Source organism: Ictidomys tridecemlineatus, chromosome 1, assembly GCF_052094955.1.
Source record: "Ictidomys tridecemlineatus isolate mIctTri1 chromosome 1, mIctTri1.hap1, whole genome shotgun sequence".
Taxonomy (NCBI): Eukaryota; Metazoa; Chordata; class Mammalia; order Rodentia; family Sciuridae; genus Ictidomys; species Ictidomys tridecemlineatus.
Window position 1 is genome coordinate 177,842,401 of NC_135477.1, and position 18,947 is coordinate 177,861,347.

Below are 18,947 nucleotides of genomic sequence, written 5' to 3' on the forward strand. Positions count from 1 at the left end.
TGTGGATCCAATTGACCAAATCGGCCACAGCTCTACTGCCCTAGATCCTGCCACAAAGTGTTGTGATCTGTGATTCTTAAGGGGCTCTTTCTGTCGCTTTCAACACTGCATCCTATACCCATCTTGGTGACTAACTAAGAAAGGAATAATGAAACAAATTGACCATCAGGATAGGTCTCAAAATGAATACCGCGGCCAAATATTGCAACCTTTTGAAATCCGTCTTTTCCTTTTCGTGACCTCTGTCCAATGTGTGTGTGTTGTCAGCATAAAAGTAGCATTGCTATACCTGGAGAAAGGTTTCCTAAGTAAGAGCTGCTCAGTGTAGGAGACCAGAATCAGTGGAAGGCCAGTAGCATCTTTCCTTCCACCCCTATTCCCACCAGTCCATACAACCAAGGCCACCTCATTCTCAGTTTGTGGGAGAGGAGCTGGAGCCAATCCAAGCAGGAAGGCTACTTCTGGTCCACAGGTCTGTCCTTCTCCAGGCTGCTTGGCCATTTGGAATGTCCTGTTCTTTATCATCATCATCATTATCATTGCATTCCTGGTTTGGTTGTCCTTCCTCCTTTGGGGATCATGTCACTTAGATTCCTGGCAGCTAACTTTGATAAACCACCTTAGCATGTACTTTCATTTGTGTATTTTTACATCTAGCTATATCCTCTGGTACCTCTTCCTCAAAGACAATTTGGAGAAGTATTCAAGAATATGTTGCCTACAGCCAGCATGCTTTTGTTCAAATCCTGGCTCAGCTACTACCAGCAAAGTAAAACAGAACTTTAAGAATAGTTTCTACTCCAGAAAGTTATTATTAAAAAAAAAAAGCAGCACTTAGCACAAAACCGAAGATATAATATGCACATAATAAGTGTTACCTAACATTGTCTTTTTTATTGTAATTGCCCATATATTTATACTTTAAAATTTAAAGGAGAACTTGATCCCATTATAGTTTACAAATAAAGGAACGACATCAAGGAATTCAGGTTTCTCATTGCCTGGCTTCTTGGTTTAACTTCTCACTCATCTCTTTGAGTATATATATATTTTTTTTGTTATTAACAGACAAAATAAAAGGCAGACTTTAAAAAAAAAATGATATGATAGAGCCATGCCCCGGCTTTGATTCCCGCACAGAGTCCCCATTCATGTCAGTGCGATTTCTCTGCTTGGATTGATGGCAGAATACAGCCTGTTTCTAAGACTGTTTAAAGCAGGGCTCAAAAGAAATCACACTGGCCGGATCCACAGCTGGCAAAAATGGGAGAGACTAAGCTGGTGAAAGAAACTGTTAATACAGACCAGAAAAATTTTTAAGCTAAAAAAAGGAACAGGCCCATGGAATCTCTGAAAGCAAAAGTTTTATTTGGGTAAAGCGATGTTCGACTCTGCATGATTCCTACTTAGAAAATGCACACGCCTGCCTTCTCCGACTGCCAGAACATCATTTTTTTTAACACAGAGGAACCAAAATAGAGAGAGGAATAATGGGCTTTCACATCCAAAAGCAAACGTAGCCACAGGAAAAGCTGAAGTGCCTAGACCCTTCAGAACAGAGGGGGGAGGGGCTGTTCCCATAATCCCTCACTCCAGAGCTGCCTGTCACCTTGCACCACCCTGTGGAATCTGGGACTCGCAGGATATTTTCCAACCCATGGTGACAGTCGTGGGAAGAGGAGGCCCTCAATTCCCAAGGCCCATGTGGTTGCTCCTTTCTCTAAACTTCTTCGAATCCGATCCCTACAAAGACCCTACCCAAGTCTCCAAGCAGTGATATTGCCCTCAGGCAAGCACCCTGAAAGGACAAGGACAGCTGGGGCATCTCCACAGGGGACCCCCAGCGCTGCTTCTCCATCACCGGCAGGGCAGCATTCAGTGACTATACAGATTCTCTCTTATTTGAAATCCAGTGAAAAATAGACTTTCCCTTTCATTTTTCACCCTAAACCCTGAAATAGGATTCAAAATCCCATGGCTGTTCTCACCTCTGCTGAAGGTTGCTATTTCTCTGTGTTGGTACCCTATCAATAAGCGTCCCCCAGGATGTGTTTGCCTTGGATTGTAAACCCGAGTGTGTGAGCCTAGTGTCACTGTAATACTTTCAGATGATATCTCTCAAAGCCCATATCCTTAATAAAAGATCTCTAGTGATGTTGTAACCATCATAATTCAGTTTTTTTGCATGTGCTTATTTCCCTTTAGTGCATTACAAACTCTTAAAACCAGAGACTATATTTTATTATGTGTGCACATGTATACACTTTTATAAAAGCGTGTATTTATATATAATGTAATACATGTCTATCTTACATATGAAAATAGATAAGTATTCTACAGAATGTACAGTGAAGTGCTCGAATTTGCACATAGAAAATCCTTAGTACATAGTACTTAGTACATAGTACATATGTATTGACCAAATGGATGACCAAAGTGATTGCATACTGCCCGGGGGAAAAGAAAATCAGAACTCCAAATTGAATCAGCAAGTCCTAAATTCTACAACAAGGAATCAAGAAGAGAGTTATAGTTTTGATTTCAGCCCTTACTATGAAAGGGAGCAGACCCATTTTGTAGGTTTTGTGTGACCCACATGGTATCTAAAGAAGTTTGAACTCCATGGGCCATGATTAAAAGTGAAGTTGCTCTGCAAACATTAAGACAGCCTGGCCACTGAGCCACACCCTCTTGTATCTCAGAGTCATGTGGCACCTATTCTACAACTCTCCCTATTGTCACCTCAAACAGGGAGGATGAATGTCACTTGCCACTTTTCATCAAGCTTGAAGTACTGTGTTTCTCATGGTAGAGGTGAGAGGGGACTATTCCTTACCCCCAACTCCATCAAAGGTGAACAAATGAGAAGCAAGTTAAGGGGGCTACCTTTCACACAACCATCAGATCTGCCTAAGTGTACCAGCCTTGTGAATTTTTGCAGGCTGCTGAAGCAAATCTAGCAGCCCTGTGCCCTCATTGTGGGTTCCTCTCAATTCACAGTTTTTCTTTGTGACGAAGGCCAGGCTGATGCTGCTGTAACCCACACCGGGAAGCAGAGCCTACCCGCAGGACCCGTTCGCCCTTCACTGTTCTTAGCACAGGTGCCGAAGGTGTTGGAAACGCATCCCAACCAGAAGCATGCATCAGGAGATGGGATGGTTCAAGTGTGGCGTGGCAGGCTTGCTTGAGACGTAAAGACAACCTGTTCTGTCCACCTCACTGACTATAATAGCTCCTTGGGAACCACAAAGAGCAGCTGTACACATCCTTAAGTTTAGGGACCTCCTTGTGAGCTAGCGCTTCAGTGGTAGAACATAATGGCTCCCCAGGAACATTACCAGAGGTCATATAAATCTGCATGGGGGTCTCTGCTGCCATTTTATCTTTAAGGTGAGTCATCTTTACCCCCATCAGGTGTGAATCTGTTCACAGGCATTTACATGAGAATATCGATGTCAACTGTGCAGTGTTAGGAGAAGAGCTCTTTTATTGACTCCAGGACCATTTTCAGGGTTTCTGCAGGAGCTTTCTCTGCTGAGGATTCTGCCCCTGATGGAGCATCCCTATCTGTCTCCTTTTTCCTTCTGCCCACTCTGTAGCACAGAAAGCATCCAGGACAAGAGAATCTTTTCTTTCTGCCCACCCATTGTTCCTAGTTGTCTGAGAACATTGGGAAACACATGTTTAGAAGTAGACTGGGGTAAAAGATACTCTCCTTTTTATTAAAGGCTTATGCTTTGCCTTTCATGGGCTGCATTTCACACACCCATCAGATCTGCCTAAGTCTTGGTAGAATTTAGAATTTAGCCTGAAATTCAATATTCATTTTGCATGTGTTCATTGCTAGAAATTGGACCTTGGGCACCATGCAAGCCAGGCAAGCACTCTACCACCGAACTACATCCCCAGCCCCAAATACTCCTTCCTTTTCTTCCCAGGTGGCATAGGGCAAGCTAAACTTTGGAATCAGGAGAAAACTGAGTCCAAATCTCAACTACACTACATCCTATTTATGATCTTGGGCAAACTGTTTAACATCTCTGAACCTCTGTCTTTTCGTCTCTAAAATGGCAGGTCATAATAATAATAATAAATTCGTGAGAAGGGTGAAGAGGATTTTTGAGATTTAGGGAGAAAATTGATATATTCATTATATAATTATATGTAATAAATTATGACAAGGGCTTAATAAATACTTTTTTATTATTAATAACTTCTACCTCTTCTAACTGTTCTTTTTTTCTTCCTTTCTTTTCAGTAAAACTATGTGTAAATAACGTACTACCCCAAATTGTAGTTATTCTTATGAATCATCAAGAAGTGAGCGAAGGTGACCAACTGGAGTATGATAATACTGCAGCATAACGTAACTTTCTACCACTCTTCAGCTTTACTTCTGTATGCACCTTTATGCTTGCTTGGAGAGAAATATTAAAAAAATGTTAATAAGCCCCAAATTTGAGAAGTAAGAATAGAAAAATGATAGACAGTGAGGAATATCGCTTAGGGCTCCTCTCCCCAACAATTATTATTCCTGAATATTTAAATTCTATTTCTATCCACCTATTTAATTGAAGAATATATTACAGTAGATATGTCACCCACCGGTCCACTCAGAAGCCAGATAAAATCTGAAGCTGTTTCCACAAACATGCTTTGCACAAATGCTACAAGTGGCACGTGTTTGCCAAATAAAAGCCTTGTTTGAGGAAAAACAAACATTTTCTTTGGGCATGACAAATTACCCATGTTTATTGCAAAACTGTTGCTTCTGCTGATGAACTTTAAAGGGAAATACGTTGGTTTTAGTTTTAGCAGCTTGAGGGGGTGGAATTGGTTGTTAGGAGGGTCAGGCTGGTAATAATTCCTCCACTAGAGAAGGTCAAGGAAAATTTTTTCTGGGGAGGAGTCCCTTACAACACCCATTTGCTCCTGGCCAGATTGGAGCTGTGTCAGTAAAGACTCTTGATTTCTTCTGTGTTCCAGTAACCAAGCTGATACATGTATGTACAACAAGGGTCAAATTAGTGGAATAAAATGTAAGTTCTGGAAGAGTTTTACAGAAAGGGAAATAGGTATGCAACCATCCCAGGGGAAGGTTTCACATGAAATATGAGTAGGAGTTTGATCCATGGCACGAAGCCAGGAATGCCAGGAACAAGGAAAAGCTTCAAGGTACTTGGTACTTGGGAGAACAATGGGTGAGGGAAGGACATCTAGTCAAGTTCACTATGGTGGCAACTGAAAAAGCAAGTGTGCTGAATGCAGAGAGTGCTGGATTGTATCCTGATACAGTAAAAGCCTGATGAAATTCAGAGCTTAGTTCCTTGTAATGTGCCAGGGTTAATTTCACATTTTATTACAGATGTTCCACGGTCAAGGAAGAAGCTAGCCTTGGGGGAATTGGGTGAAGGTTATATGACAACTCACTGGATTATCTTTGCAATTTTTCTGCGTATCTAAAATCATTTCAAAATAAAAAGGTGGTTTTTCAAAAGTAAATCAGGGATGGGGAAGGCTGAGCAGAGCAATTCAGTAAGCTGACCAGAAGTGGGGGCAGGTGATTGAAAACTACAGCTGAGTAGAGCAGAGGGTCAAACTGTGTTGGAGATGAACTTGGATGCCAAGCTGGAGAAATCTCGCCCTAGAAGAAGGTAGTTTTCTTGTTTATTTGTTTTTAAGCACAGTAGTAATCTCGTGGAAGTATCCTTTTAGAAGGGTTAAACTGGAAGAAGTATAGGAGAAGAAAAGGTGTGTAAGAAAGATTGATGGCACAAATTGGAAAGTCCTTTTGCAGGTGACTGTTTGGGGGAAGACAACATTTTCTGCTCTTTCATCCCCCTAGCACTCTGAGAACGCTATAATAATAGTACATAAAATCAGCCCTATCGTCCAGACGATGTAAGACTCCAGAAAATCTGAGTAGATTTTTAGAAGAGAAGTTGAGGGAGAAATCCACATTTTTGTGTTAGATTCTGCAAGGAAAAGAACAGTTCTCCAGAAACTCTCTTTGTCAGGAATCCACGTACAGAGTTTCAGAGGGAGAGAACTCTTGAAGGCACCTGAGAATGACCAGATAGAGCAGCCAAAAGGACAAAGTCTCCAAAAAGCAAAGGGAGAAGAGACTTCCAAAGAGATGAATGTGGAAAAACCCATAAACACAGCGGGGTGCCTCAGGGTGGCTGGAAGCCCTTCAGGCGTAACCAGGGCAGTCACCAGTGACTCCCAGGAGAAATGTATGGCTGGGGCGATGGAGCAAAAGCCAGTTTAGTAGAAGGTTGAGGAGAAGCAGAGGCAATGTGCAGGAATATATATATATATATATATATATATATATATGTCTTTAGAAATAAAGAGACTAAGGTGCCAGATAATGGAGAGCTGTGGGTGGTGAGAATGTTTTGTTGATTCCGTATTATTTATTACCTTTAGGGGCAAAGAGAATGTCTTCTGTGGAAACCAGGGAGAAAGGACTAGGAAAAATTGTGGATGATGGAGAAGGTCATGGAAAAGAGACAGTGTCCTCTGGAAACTAGAAACAGAGAACAGGGGTTGGTTTGGTCTTAGCCAATACCATCTTCTTGTGCCGGAGGAGCCGGGGAAGCTTCCTGACGCATCTCTTGTCCCCCATGTGTCCTCTAAAGCTCATCTAGAAGCTTGTTCTATGATTTTCCTTCTTGTCTAAAAGCTCTTGGTACCATGGCTCTTCTGATAAAGATCAAAATCTTACGAGGGGCTACAGAATCCAACTCTTGTCTGACTCTCCAGCTTTTTCTCAGGCCGTATCCTCTCCATGTCCCGTAGTTCCAAGCTCACAGGTTCACCTTCTGTTTCTTGGAATCACTACGACCTCTTCCTCTTCAGCATGTTGAACATACATTACACTCTTCCTCATTCTTCTTTCTGTCTTCATAGCCTCATCCTGCAGCACTTAGCTCAGTTATCAATACATTAGGAGGGCTTCTACAGTTTCCCTGTCTAGGTTATTCTCTCTATTTATACCCCCATACAGTAACTCCTTTCTTTCAAAGCATCTATCCCAGTTCATTTGTGTTCCCTCTATATGAGACTAGCCCAAAGCCCAAGGGAAACCATATATTTTCCCTCCATTCTCTGAAGTATCTCAAATATGAAAGTTATAGATGTATTGAGGTTATTAATATGGGTTTTCCATGTTCAAGTGTTTCTGTGGCATCTCTGTGGTTCTCCTGTCTTTTGAGGTCCTCAGCCACATTCACCCCAAGGATTTTTATTTTTCTCATTCATACTATGAAGATGGCATTTGCCAACAAAGTCATAAACTCTAACCCTTCTTGGGGCCAAACAGGAAGCACTCTCCAGTTTCTCACAATCCACTGTTGAAAACCATGCAGAGAAGTTGTTAGTGGTAATAAGAAAATAGAATCTCTATTTGTTATTAATCTTAACCGAGCACTGATGGTTGTCTGACCTCTTTTTGCTCTGTTGAGAACTGGCAATTATTGACATGCAGAAATATGCACTGGTGCTCGTCACATCTGCTGAGTTTTGAGCCAAATTCATCCCAACGCCCTTCAGTCTGACACGGCAGAATGTGAGAGGTGTCAAATGATCCCTGGATTCCAGACCTCCTTTACCTTATGGTATCCCACTTAGAGCTTCCTTGCTCTAGCTCAGAAAATGGCATCCCCTTTAATGAGCAGAAATATTTATCCCCTTTAACTGAACAGCTCTTAGAAGCAATTAGCATTTAGGGAATTTCTTGTTTAGAAATAATGTCTGCATGAAATTACCCATTACGGACTAATTTGAAACTGGAAGATAGATGCTCATTTTTCGTATGATAGCACCTGCAGGTATTTGTGGCAAGGGGGCTAATAGCAGCATAAGTGTGAGTCGTCATGTTTCTGCCGTGTGTAAATAGAAGCATTTTAACATGGAAGCATCTCTGAGGACACTGAGTATGTTCCTTTCAAGTGGTGCTATTTACCTGTCAGCTCACATCTGAAGGTTGAGCGGGCTCCCTGTGTTATAATTAATTCTTGCATTGACTTTGAGATCATTGCCTTTTGGCCACTGTCTAGGAAATCAAGAGTGATGCTATGTGTCAAAAATGAGAACCGTGTCAGAAAAGGGAAGGAAAGGAAATTTCTTGCTGACTGACAGCTAGGTGTGTGTGTGTGTGGCTGTGGGTGGGGGGTGCTTAGGGGGTTCAGATTAGTTTAAAAGGGAAACATGGATCCCATCTAACAAACTTAGGACTTGAATAGAGTCGTATGTGCTTGAACTGGGTCATTTTAACAGATGGATGGTTCTGGAACAAGGGATGGTTTTCACAATATATATAATAATACAGGTTGAATGTTACTCTTCCCCAAATCCAAGATCCTAAATGCTCAAATATCTGAAAATATTTTGAGTGCCACAAGGGGAAAATCACACATTAAGACTGTCTCGAAATTATTGAAATGTACAAAATTACCTGCAGGGTATGTGTATAAGGTATATATGAAGCAAATGTATTTTGTGTTTAGATTTAAGTACCATCCCCTAGAGATCTCATGATATGTGTAAATATTCCAAAATCTGAAAGGAAAAAAAAAAAAACACCAAAGCACTTCTGGATAAAGACAACTCAACCTGTAAGCATAAATTTTCATGAGTGACTATTAAATCCCAGGGACTCTGCCAAGTGCTTTCCATGATTCACTTCATTTACTCATCCTGACAGTCCATTTCACTGATGGGAGAATTGATGCTTAGAAGGGTCAAGTGTATTCAAGTTCATTCTGCTAAAATGTGAGACAACTGAGATTCAAAACCCAGGCAGCTCACCTTGGGAGCCAGTGCCTCTGTCCCCCAGCACCCCACCCCACCCCATGTCAGTCTCAGCAGCACCAAAGCCAAGGCTATGATGTAAGGATTCAAAGTGGGTCTCTGCTTTGGACAGACCATTGTTAAACAAAGAAACCACAGGCAGCCACCTGCCTGGCTCACATTAGCCCAGGGGGGATCGAGGGTATGGTGTTTGGGGCTCTACTGGGGAAGGAGCTTCCTACAGTGGAGAGGAGAGCACAGTCCCAGGCACTGGTGGCTGCATGGGCCAGAGTGGGCCTAGGAGGGGACAAGGGGCCGGGAAAGCCCTTTGTGGGTGGCAGTGGCTGGCGTGGGACTGGAATACCCAAGGGACTGAGATGGGGCGTAGTATTCCAGGAGATCGCAGACGCTGCACTTTCTCCTAGGGCCCGCCCTGCTTCAAAGTGAAACTTCCCCGGAAAAACTAAATAAAGGAAAGAAAAGCCAAACAGAACAAATTCCCATTTAGTCAGCTTTTACTGTCCTCGGAGGCTCTGTGTTTATGCTAGATCTTAATTATGCTGCTTGTCAAAGACACACTAAACTCCACTGTGGTTGAGGGAGCTATTTTATCTTTTTATCTTTACAGTCAGAAAAGGACTTAGTATGCTGAACCCTACCCTTGACGAGCTTCAAACCTGGAATAAAAGAACATTCTCCTTCCCCATCATCCCTCCCTCTGCAGGGCCATCCAGGAACCTAATGAGGTAGCTTTGGCCCTGTTAGGAGTAGACAGCACCCAGGGGCCTGGGGCAAAGCTGTGAAGTTCCAGGGGGATGCACAGGCCTGCATGGCCGAGCCCCTTCAGTGCACCCTGCCCCAGCCCCAGGCTTCCTGAGGCCCTTGACTGTGTCCTGCCAGCCTGGTGAGAGCTGGGAGCCGGCCTTGGACTGGAGAATAAGGTGGTGGGCTGGTTCCAGATCAGAGTGAGGAGAGGACGCTAGATGCAGCATCTATTTCTTTCTTTCTTTCCCTGTCTCCATTTTTACCTTTGCTTTCTGTCTTTGGCAAATGATGCTTTTGCATTTTTTGTGGTGACACATGATTTTCTTTTTAAATAAATGCATTTTGTAGGGGGTGCGGCAGTGAATCTGTGGCAAAGAAAAAAAAATTAAGTAATAACACTTGATAAAATGAAAACTGAGAAAAAAAAAAAACAGGAAAGAATAGCTTTTGGAGAAAGCTGTAACCACGAGCCCCTGCTTCATGCTTCACTCTGAGCTGAGCTGATACGTGCCGGTTTGTGCAAACCTCCTCCCCGACCTGCGTGTTTGCAGAGCGTCTTGTCCACTGTGGCAGATCCTGACCACAGAGGGATGAGTGAGGATAACAACAATTCCACGCCCCTGGAGTCAGGATCTAAAGGGACTACTTTGGGGTGGGAACATGCATCCCCACCCTAGTCGCACGTCATCTGTGGTAACGGCGGTTTGTGAGTGTAGGACTCGTGGGAGAATTCGTCTTTGTTTTTCTTTACCAAAATTCAGATCCTTGGGCCCCACCCCCAGGGGGTGTTTCACTGGGTCCAGGCTGGGATCCAGGATCTGCCTTTTAATAACTATCCTAAGTCACAAGAAAGTACTCCCAACTGAGCATCCCACAGGTGGGATTTCATTAATCCCAGTGTTGTGTACAGACCAAAAAGAGGAATCAAACGTGTATGCCCATTATAAGTATGAATCCCAATGCCAAAAGCCCATGCCAGCATAGGCATTATTGTTTTTTAAAATAAGAGTCTGAAACAGCTTTCCAGCTCACCTAGGCCTGTGTTCACCAAGCAGCTGAGTGACTTGTCAACCCTTTGGCCTCTCTTGAAACTTATCTGTAACATTGAGAGAATAATATTCTATTTGCATTTACGGATCATGTATCTGATGGGAACATCCACTGAGGTCCTTTTTATCTGCATAAAGTGTGCATGCATTTCTGTGCCCAAAGACACCCCTTAGAAACTTGCTGTTACAAAGTGTCATTGATGTCACCCAGGAGCACAGCTAGTTGCTGGGAGGGCAGCTCTTGAGTGGCTCTCTTCAGCTGATCAGAGAGCTCGTGAGGTCCCTGGTAGTAGCTTGACAGTCCTTCTTTTTGCTGAGTCTTGACGATGCTGTTTACCTCCTGGTCTCTGAGAGAACCAATGGGGTTTGTCATGGAACCCCAAGTCCAGACACGATCTGAGTCATTTCTAATCACTGATATTATCCAGGTGACTTGCTTGAGCCAGGCGTACACAGAGTTTCCTTTCAGCTGTGGTGTTTCATAACTGGCATTAGCCTGCCATACCCAAAGCCTTGTGAAAATATTTTCAACAGTTAACAAGCAGAGCCCGCAGTTATAATATGCTCATTAGGCTGCGTGGTACTTCTCCAGTCTTGCAGCACACATAATCTGCTGCTTGATTTCCGCTGGGTTTCAGTTCGGTTGGCTATCAGCTAAGGAGCACTGGCAGCCCTTTGGGTTTGCCGAGGGCTGCCGTCTTCATGTGTGTTTTCCACAAGGCCATGCTCACTGGGAAACTACACGCCTACCCTCTTTATGTCCCATGTCGCTCTTTATCTGAGGGCTCCTTCGTTCATCCCAGATCCTGTCTTGATCCCTAAGTGAATGCATTCCCTGGGGAATCAAATTAATTTTAGAAGACAATGTGAAGGGACACCCAGTAATTCCAGTGGACGAATAGACTGATTTCTAGACTGTTTTCCATCTCCCTTTGTCCTAAACCTTGCTTTTATGCGTCACAGTCCCTGCCTTGAAAAACAGGGCTCAAATTCCAGATTATTATTATTTTTCAAATAAAGGCATGTGATCAGCTGTGTGATTCTCCCCCCCCCCTTATATTTTGAAAGCCCTATATTTGAGGGAAAATATTCTCTGTCCTGAAAGTCAAAGTGTCCCAGTGTTCTGGGGACTGAGAATATTTTGTCAGTTTTGAATTCTGTATAGAAATGATTCTGGCTGCTGAAGAAATAATTCCTTATCATTATTACCATTATGATCGTTTTATTTCTTTTGACTGGTTCTGATGGGCAGCCTTTATTCATTTTTTGGTCAAGAAGTTAGTTAAGTGTCCAAAAAACGTATCTAAGAGGGTGTTGGACCTTAAAAATTCAGAGGTAAATAATACCTGTTTTATTCCCTAGTGGAATTAACACTGGAGAATGTCAACCTTCTAAACAGATAAAGACAATGGACAAGTAGACGATGGGAAGCTACAGGATGAAAGAGGAAACTAGCAGAAAAATAAAGTCCCGTGTTGGATAAGACACAAAAATAATCAGGATTGAATTGGAGAACCAGAGACCCAAGGAAGTAGAAGTGAAGAAGGGCAGTTTAGAATCAAAGTGTCCGTGGGGACCAGAGATGTCTCTTAGGAATGGTCATAAACAGGCTCATGCAGGGTACAATGGTTGGGTACAGTGGCCTGTCCTAAGTGGGTATGCTTAATAGGGAAGGCCTGGGTGAGAGCAGTTAAGTTGGAGAGGCAAAAGTAACATTGTTTCTGTCCGTCTGTGCTGCTATAACAAAATATCCCAGACTGGGTAATGTGTAAGAACAGTGATGGAGTTTTGCACAGGGCTGGAGGCTGAGAAGTCCCAAATGAAGTGATTGGCAGGTTTAGTGTCTGGAGAAGGCGTGATCCCTGTAGATGATGCAATCTCAGTGTCCTCGCCTGGCAGAAAAGCAGAAGAGCGAAAGGGGTAAACATCTGCGTAAATCCTCTTTTATAAAGTCATTAGTCCATCCACTGGGGCAGAGCCCTCCTAAAGCCTCACGTCTTAAGAACATGGCATTAAAGATTAAGTTTCAACATGGACATGGACATTCAAACCATTGCAATAAGCATGGGACCTGTGATTGTTAAGCCCTGGGATCTTCAGAGGGTGGGTCAGAACTAATCGTGTGTGCACACTCAATACGTATGATACATTGCTCGGCCCTTCCACTTCTCAGCCGTGAGAATACCTTTCCTTTTGGATGCTAGGAGCCTTAAATGAGAGGATGATGTGGAATAACCTAACTAAGGCCTAGGATATAAAAGAATTCACTCAGGCCACATTCATTGAGTCCCTCTAATTCCTTAAAATGTGTGCTCCTCTTAGAGAGAAATGATTTGAGCTTTAGACCAAAATGTGGGTCTTCCTGCTTCAGTCGTATCAGATTGCTTTGTTGAGTGGCGCCCAAGACCTTACTTACAGCTCCAGGCAATTGGACCAGTTAGGCACTGGGCAATCGACAGTTTTTAAAGCTGCTGATAGGCTTCTCTACTGCAACTTCTGATGATTTAAATGGATTCTCCCTGAGTCCCATCAGAGTGATAAAGCACTTGTGTTGGCTTGAGTAAGTGTAGGTGCATTGTAGTGCAACTAATGATGTCTGACGAGGTTCCACCTGTCAGCCCTCATTCTTTCACTATGAGACTAGCAGTTATTTCCTGGGATGCCAAATATTAACTTGCGTGATGCTAGAAAGGACGGCATGTTAACCCTGTATGCTCAAAGAAAGTCAAATGAGGGCTTGCAGGAAGAGTTGCCAACTGCAGATAGATACCAGCAGAGGCTGGAGTGCAGAAAAAGCTAAATGCCTGATGTCATAGACAGTAGGAAGAGCCTCAGGCATGGGAAATGTGGCAAATAAATAATTGGCCAATCACTTTCTGAGTTTATCAGATTCTTTACCTCCTACACAGTGAGCATCCAACCTGCTTCCTGTGCCTCGGTTCTCATAGGTGGTCATCTTGCATTGGTAGATACAGAGGGTTGGCGATTGCCCACTACCCCACTCCCTGTGGCCGGGTGTGTACTCTCCCTCTGCTCAGAGATACTCCCAGGAAGATAGACGTTCTAACTGTACTTAGCTCTAATGGCCTTACCTGATTTCTCTGGTCCTCTGAGCAGATGCAGATTTGAGAGTAGATTTTGATAAATAGGAGATCTAAGGGAGTCTGAGGGCACCTGACAGAAGTGACCATGGAGACGGCAGTCTCCAGTGGAGGTAGAAACAAACCAGTGGTGGGTGTCCTATTCTCAGCTTTCATTAGTTCTAGGACAACCGTGATTTCTATGTTGATGACATACTGTGAGTCAGAAAGCACCGGATCTGTGGGGCTCCTTTGGAACTTCAAATTCTCCATTCCCAGGAAATAGATCTGATACTTTAGAATTTGTAGAAGTACTGTTTAGACCCGAGGTATCAAAAACTTTTGATTTAGAGATTGGACCTTGAAGTCCCTTCTTTCCTTTCTTGTAAGCATACCATTTAATGATGCTTTGTTAAGTGTATACAGTTGTGCATTCATCCCCCAAATCCAGTTTCAAAATTCCTCTATCATGTTAGAAACTCTCTCTTGCCTGCCCACTTTCTTCTTAATTCACACGCAAAACCCCTCCAAAATTGGCTTATAGGGAATGTTCTTTTATTTGAACACAAGAAAGCACATTTTGTAATCTGTGATTCTAAAAATTATTTAGATTTTTCCCTAGCTTCTATGAAAATAATATTGCTATTGTGTGAAAAGGAATAAGGAAATAGAAAAAAAGATGGTATTTAATAATTGTGGAGCCAGTTGGTAAAACCTGCCCCAGTTTCCTGTACTTTGCCATTCCACACTGAGTTAGGTAGAAGCAGAGAATGTGGGGGGCTGTATATATCACAAGTGTTTGTGGTTATTTTTTAAACTTCATTTAATTTAATTTATTTATTTAATGTGGTGCTGCAAATTAAACCCAGTGCCTCACATGTGCTAGGCAAGTGCTCTATCACTGAGCCACAACCCCAGCCCTGTATGTGATTACTAAGCCTTTAGTAGTCAAGAAATTGGAATAGTAGTGGTAATAATCTTTGCTACTTATTAACCATGTCATTTGTTTTATCCTCTTTAAAGGCATGATCTCATGTAGGTCCCTCCATGGCTCTCTCCCTCCCTTTATACAGATTAGCAAACTGAGGTTCAGCTCTATCAAAAAAAAAAATGATTCCAAGTCTTAGTAGATTGTCAATGTCAGGGATCCAACCAAGATCTGACCCCTGCCTAGGTCCTATTTCTAGATCATACTTTATCACATCTATAGAAAAATGCATCATGAAATATCACCAGCCTTATTGTCAGAGTACGGCTACTATTACTAGAAAAGAAATATTGGAGATATATGGCCCTGGGGAAGAAAAGTAAGCCAAACTCCCACTTAAGAGCCACCCCAAAATGGTGGGAACAAAAAAACAGTCAAAGACAATAGTGTTTATGGCTTTGGAAGTTTTGAGACATTGTCTTTAAACCTCGCTGGTATTTGAGGCCCAGGGAGAGGGCGAGCCTGGTGTGGACAAGCCGCTGCTTGACTCACCTTGGTTGATTCTACCCAGGAATGAACTGCACCAGGGGCCATGGCAATGTGTGGGGAGGTGGCGTGATTCACTGCTTGAGCCAACTCAGAACAGGTCCTCACAGCACAGCAGCCAGGTGGGTGTGAGAGGGCTATTGTCTGAAATGATCCCTCCCTCCAATGATGCTTCGGTTCAGCACTCAGTCTCCACATACAGAAACACCACCTCAGATTAGATCATCTCCATGGATGTGTTTTATCCTTAGTCGCCATGGTCTCAGACTTGGTTAAGCATGGCAGTCCTGGGAGACACTTAAGAAGAGTTTTCTGCACCCCTAAGGAATGTTTGATGCCATAATCCTAAGTAAAAGCTCAGATTCCTATGGTTTTTTAAAACTTTCTGTGACTTAGAATGAACCAAATTCTGGACTTGCTACTCTGTAAGTCCATACAGACAGTTTATTTCCTACCATCTATCAGCATGCTGACACAGAGGCAAGTTCAGTAGATGTTTGCTGATGGAATGATAGCATGAATGAACACTGTTCTGAGAGGCTAGCAATGACGTAACTTACCTCCTACAATACTAATCAATGGTGATCGATAACTGTTCAATGATTGATTCATTCCAAATCTATCTTCTATCTTCTCCCATTCATTTGTTCTGCTTTGTGCACATCGCCACGAACTCATTTAAAGCCTTGTGTTGTAAAGGACCAGATGTCTCTTTAATGAGGTAAGATGGTAGGCAGAGCATACAGGAACAGATTTTGTAGGTTTCAGGAGTTCACTTGTCCTAGAAATCCGAAGAGAAAACCAATTCCCATATTTTGCAAGTTTATTTTTCTGTAGTACCAGTGAATAATTGTCCTGAGGGGACGAGATGGCATTGGAGAATATTAATCTTAGATTTTCATTTCCTGTAAAATAACTTTCCACTTATTACATTCAGTGAGAATACTTTGGGTTTCAGGAAATATGCATATTTTATCACAGACAATCCAAAGTGTTCTCTCAAATGTAGCTGAAACTCCAGAGGTAACAAGTGCAGGTGGCTGGGTGAACCAGGGGATGGAAGTTGGGATCTGAGGGGAGAATGGGGTCTGCACACCTGGATCATCATGGGCAGGTTGTAAGGCTCCAGTTTAAAAGAAATTTGGAATAGGAAAATATTTAAAATCAAAATGCCCAATAATAATAATTAGTGAGGTAAACATAAAGACCTGACCGTGTATCAGTCATTATGCTAAACTCTTTTCTGTATCAGTTTTTCCAATTGATTTTCTAAAGAAAAAACTCAAATCAGGCAGTATAATATAGTACAACTAATAATAGATTAAGAAGAAAAGGCCTTTGCTCACGGAACTAGAAGTCCAGGGGTAGCTTCAGGTGTGTTAGATTTCAGGGGCCTGAACAATGTCCTAGGGCCTTTCTCTTCCTGTTGTCTCTCACTATGGGGTGATAAAGATGACCACTACCAATGCCAGCTCACATCCTCTGAAGATCAAGTCCAAGAGAACAGCAGATTCTTTGTGTGACAGAGCCTTAAAAAAAAAAAAAAGTACCCACCAGATCACCCTTACTTTTGACTTCTACTGAAAAGTTCAGGGGTCTCCAAGACCAACCTTCCTTCTGATTCCAGTTGCCCCTTTGGTGGTCCCCAAGATCACTGTCAGTTTCAATAATTCACCAGAATGACTCACAGAACTTGCAGAAAGCTATTATCGTCACAGTTATAGCTTCCCACAGCAGAAGGATACATATTATAATCAGTTGTAGGAAGAGAGTCCAGGGAAGTTCCAAAACCAGGGCTTGCCATTGTGCTCCCCCTGTGCCTTCATGGGTCCTGCTAACCATCCCTAGATAACAACACTCTATGGCAACACACAGAGGTTTTTCGCTCTAGAAAGCTGACCCAAGCCATAAAGGGCTGAGTTTTTATTTGGGGCTTAGACATGGATGACCACCTGTAGGACTGACCTTTAATCCTTCATCCCTGTAGAGGTCATGTTGTTTTGACAGGACCCAAGGCCCCCATCATAAATTATGTGGTTAGAGAGTTCAGTGTGTTCCCAGGCCCCAGGTAAACAAAGACATTGTGCTCAGGCACCCCTACAGTGTTATTCCAAAGGCTTTCAGATCACTTCCCAGGAGCTAATAAGAGTAAAGGCCAGACTTCACTTTGGGAAAGATTATCTTTCACTAAGCACTTTCCCAATGTCCAGGGAAAAACCTGGACCCATCCCTGAACTAGTTGCTTGGATATGGAGAAGAAGCCTGCTAACCAGCCAGGTCTTAAGATGGGGTCATTCACCTCGCCCCCCACAGAAGCCAAGAGCAAAGGGCACTGATCGGCCAAAAGAAGTGAGCATTGGTCAAGCTGTTTTCAGTAGTATGGATGAGGATGCAAATGTTAACTCATGAATGGAATATACAGAGTGAACAAAACACCACATTTTTTCTTTTGATTGGATGTGATATCATTAGTCAGTCTGGGATAAAATGAGATAAAGGTAACTTAATAAATGCAAGTTTTAAAAAAAGAGACCAAACCTCTTAGAATAGGTCATGTGTGACTTAAAGAAGAGGCAGAATAATAGCAAGTGGATGGAGAGTCTCTGTATGGGATCCCCTCTGCACACTTCCACCAGGAATGAGTTATCAGCCCCATTTCCTCAGACCAGAGGGTTCCAAATTGCAATGCATCAGATTCACCTGAGGAGCTTTTAAAATCCTAATGCCTAGGTCAAACAAAAGATGAAGTTTGGCCATCTAGGAATGGGACAAAGGCATCTGTATTTTTTTTAAAGATCCTTAGGAGATTTCAGTGTTCAACAATTATTAAGCTATTGTCATAGGATGTTGGAACTGCTGATTTGAATGCTAGGTTCTAGGATGGCCTATTTTACCTAAATAGACAGACACTGCCCAGTCACTAAGCAGAAGAATGGTCCTTGCCATCTCAATAGAAGCAATTCACAACCTCATCCAGAGAAACAGGTTTGAAACATTGTCATTAATATTACATTTACGTGACTTGGGCCTTGAGGAAATGAGTCCATTGCTTCAAAATTCAGTTTTCTAATCTGCAAAATGACTAGCAAGCCCTAAAACAGACCTTCCCAAATAGGTAGAAATGCTTGGTGTGGCCAAGCTGCTCCCTTCTTTGGAAGAGAAATACAAACCCCTTGTCTTTTTTCTTCTTCTGCCTTTTAGCCTTTGTTACTTTGAGTTGTTTTGATTTTAACAGGATTAAAAAAAAAAAATCTCAGCCAGTGATACAAAAGTTTGAAGTTTTCTCTGTCACTAAATACATTTGTTCCCTTAAGTATTGGGAGCCTCATGAGGAGCTGAACTATTCATTCAGTCATTTATCGAAGCAAGATTTATTAAGTATTCATGAAAATATTTCATCCATCCTAAAATGCGCTAACCCCATCAATTGCAAGAGGAATTTCTATTTCAGAAATGCTAAAAAGAGCAAAGAAATGTACATAATAGATTTGGTGGAATGTGGTCAGCTTGATGTCCTCCAGGATGCTAGATATTAGGACACAAAGTTAGACCCGTTTTCCTCACTGCTGGTTGGAAAGAACCAATATCTATAGTTAGCATCAATCTGAGCTCTCCTGATAAGAGAGTCAACTCCAGTTTTTTTTTTTTTCCAGAGGAAATTATTTCTATGCCTCTTTGACATAATTAAACATGGTGCACTAGTCACTGTTGGACCTTTGAGAAATACAATGACCTGTTTAAATGGTCCCTGTGCTTAAGTCACCTTTCTTGAAAGTGACTGCA

The 18,947-nt window shown here is 42.4% G+C and overlaps 1 protein-coding gene across 18 annotated transcripts in view; it reads left to right on the forward strand.

The window, feature by feature from the left end:
• Positions 1-18,947, forward strand: part of Tenm2 (teneurin transmembrane protein 2) — a 2,558,256-nt gene that overhangs the window by 2,142,060 nt on the left and 397,249 nt on the right. The window contains exon 1 of one of the 18 annotated variants that reach the window (XM_078052231.1): positions 5,520-5,654. The exons of the other annotated variants lie outside the window; for them this stretch is intronic. Coding sequence (XP_077908357.1) covers positions 5,621-5,654 — 34 coding nt within the window. The 5' untranslated portion in view covers positions 5,520-5,620. Of the gene's footprint in view, positions 1-5,519; positions 5,655-18,947 lie in introns of those variants that run through there. 18 annotated transcript variants of the gene reach the window in all.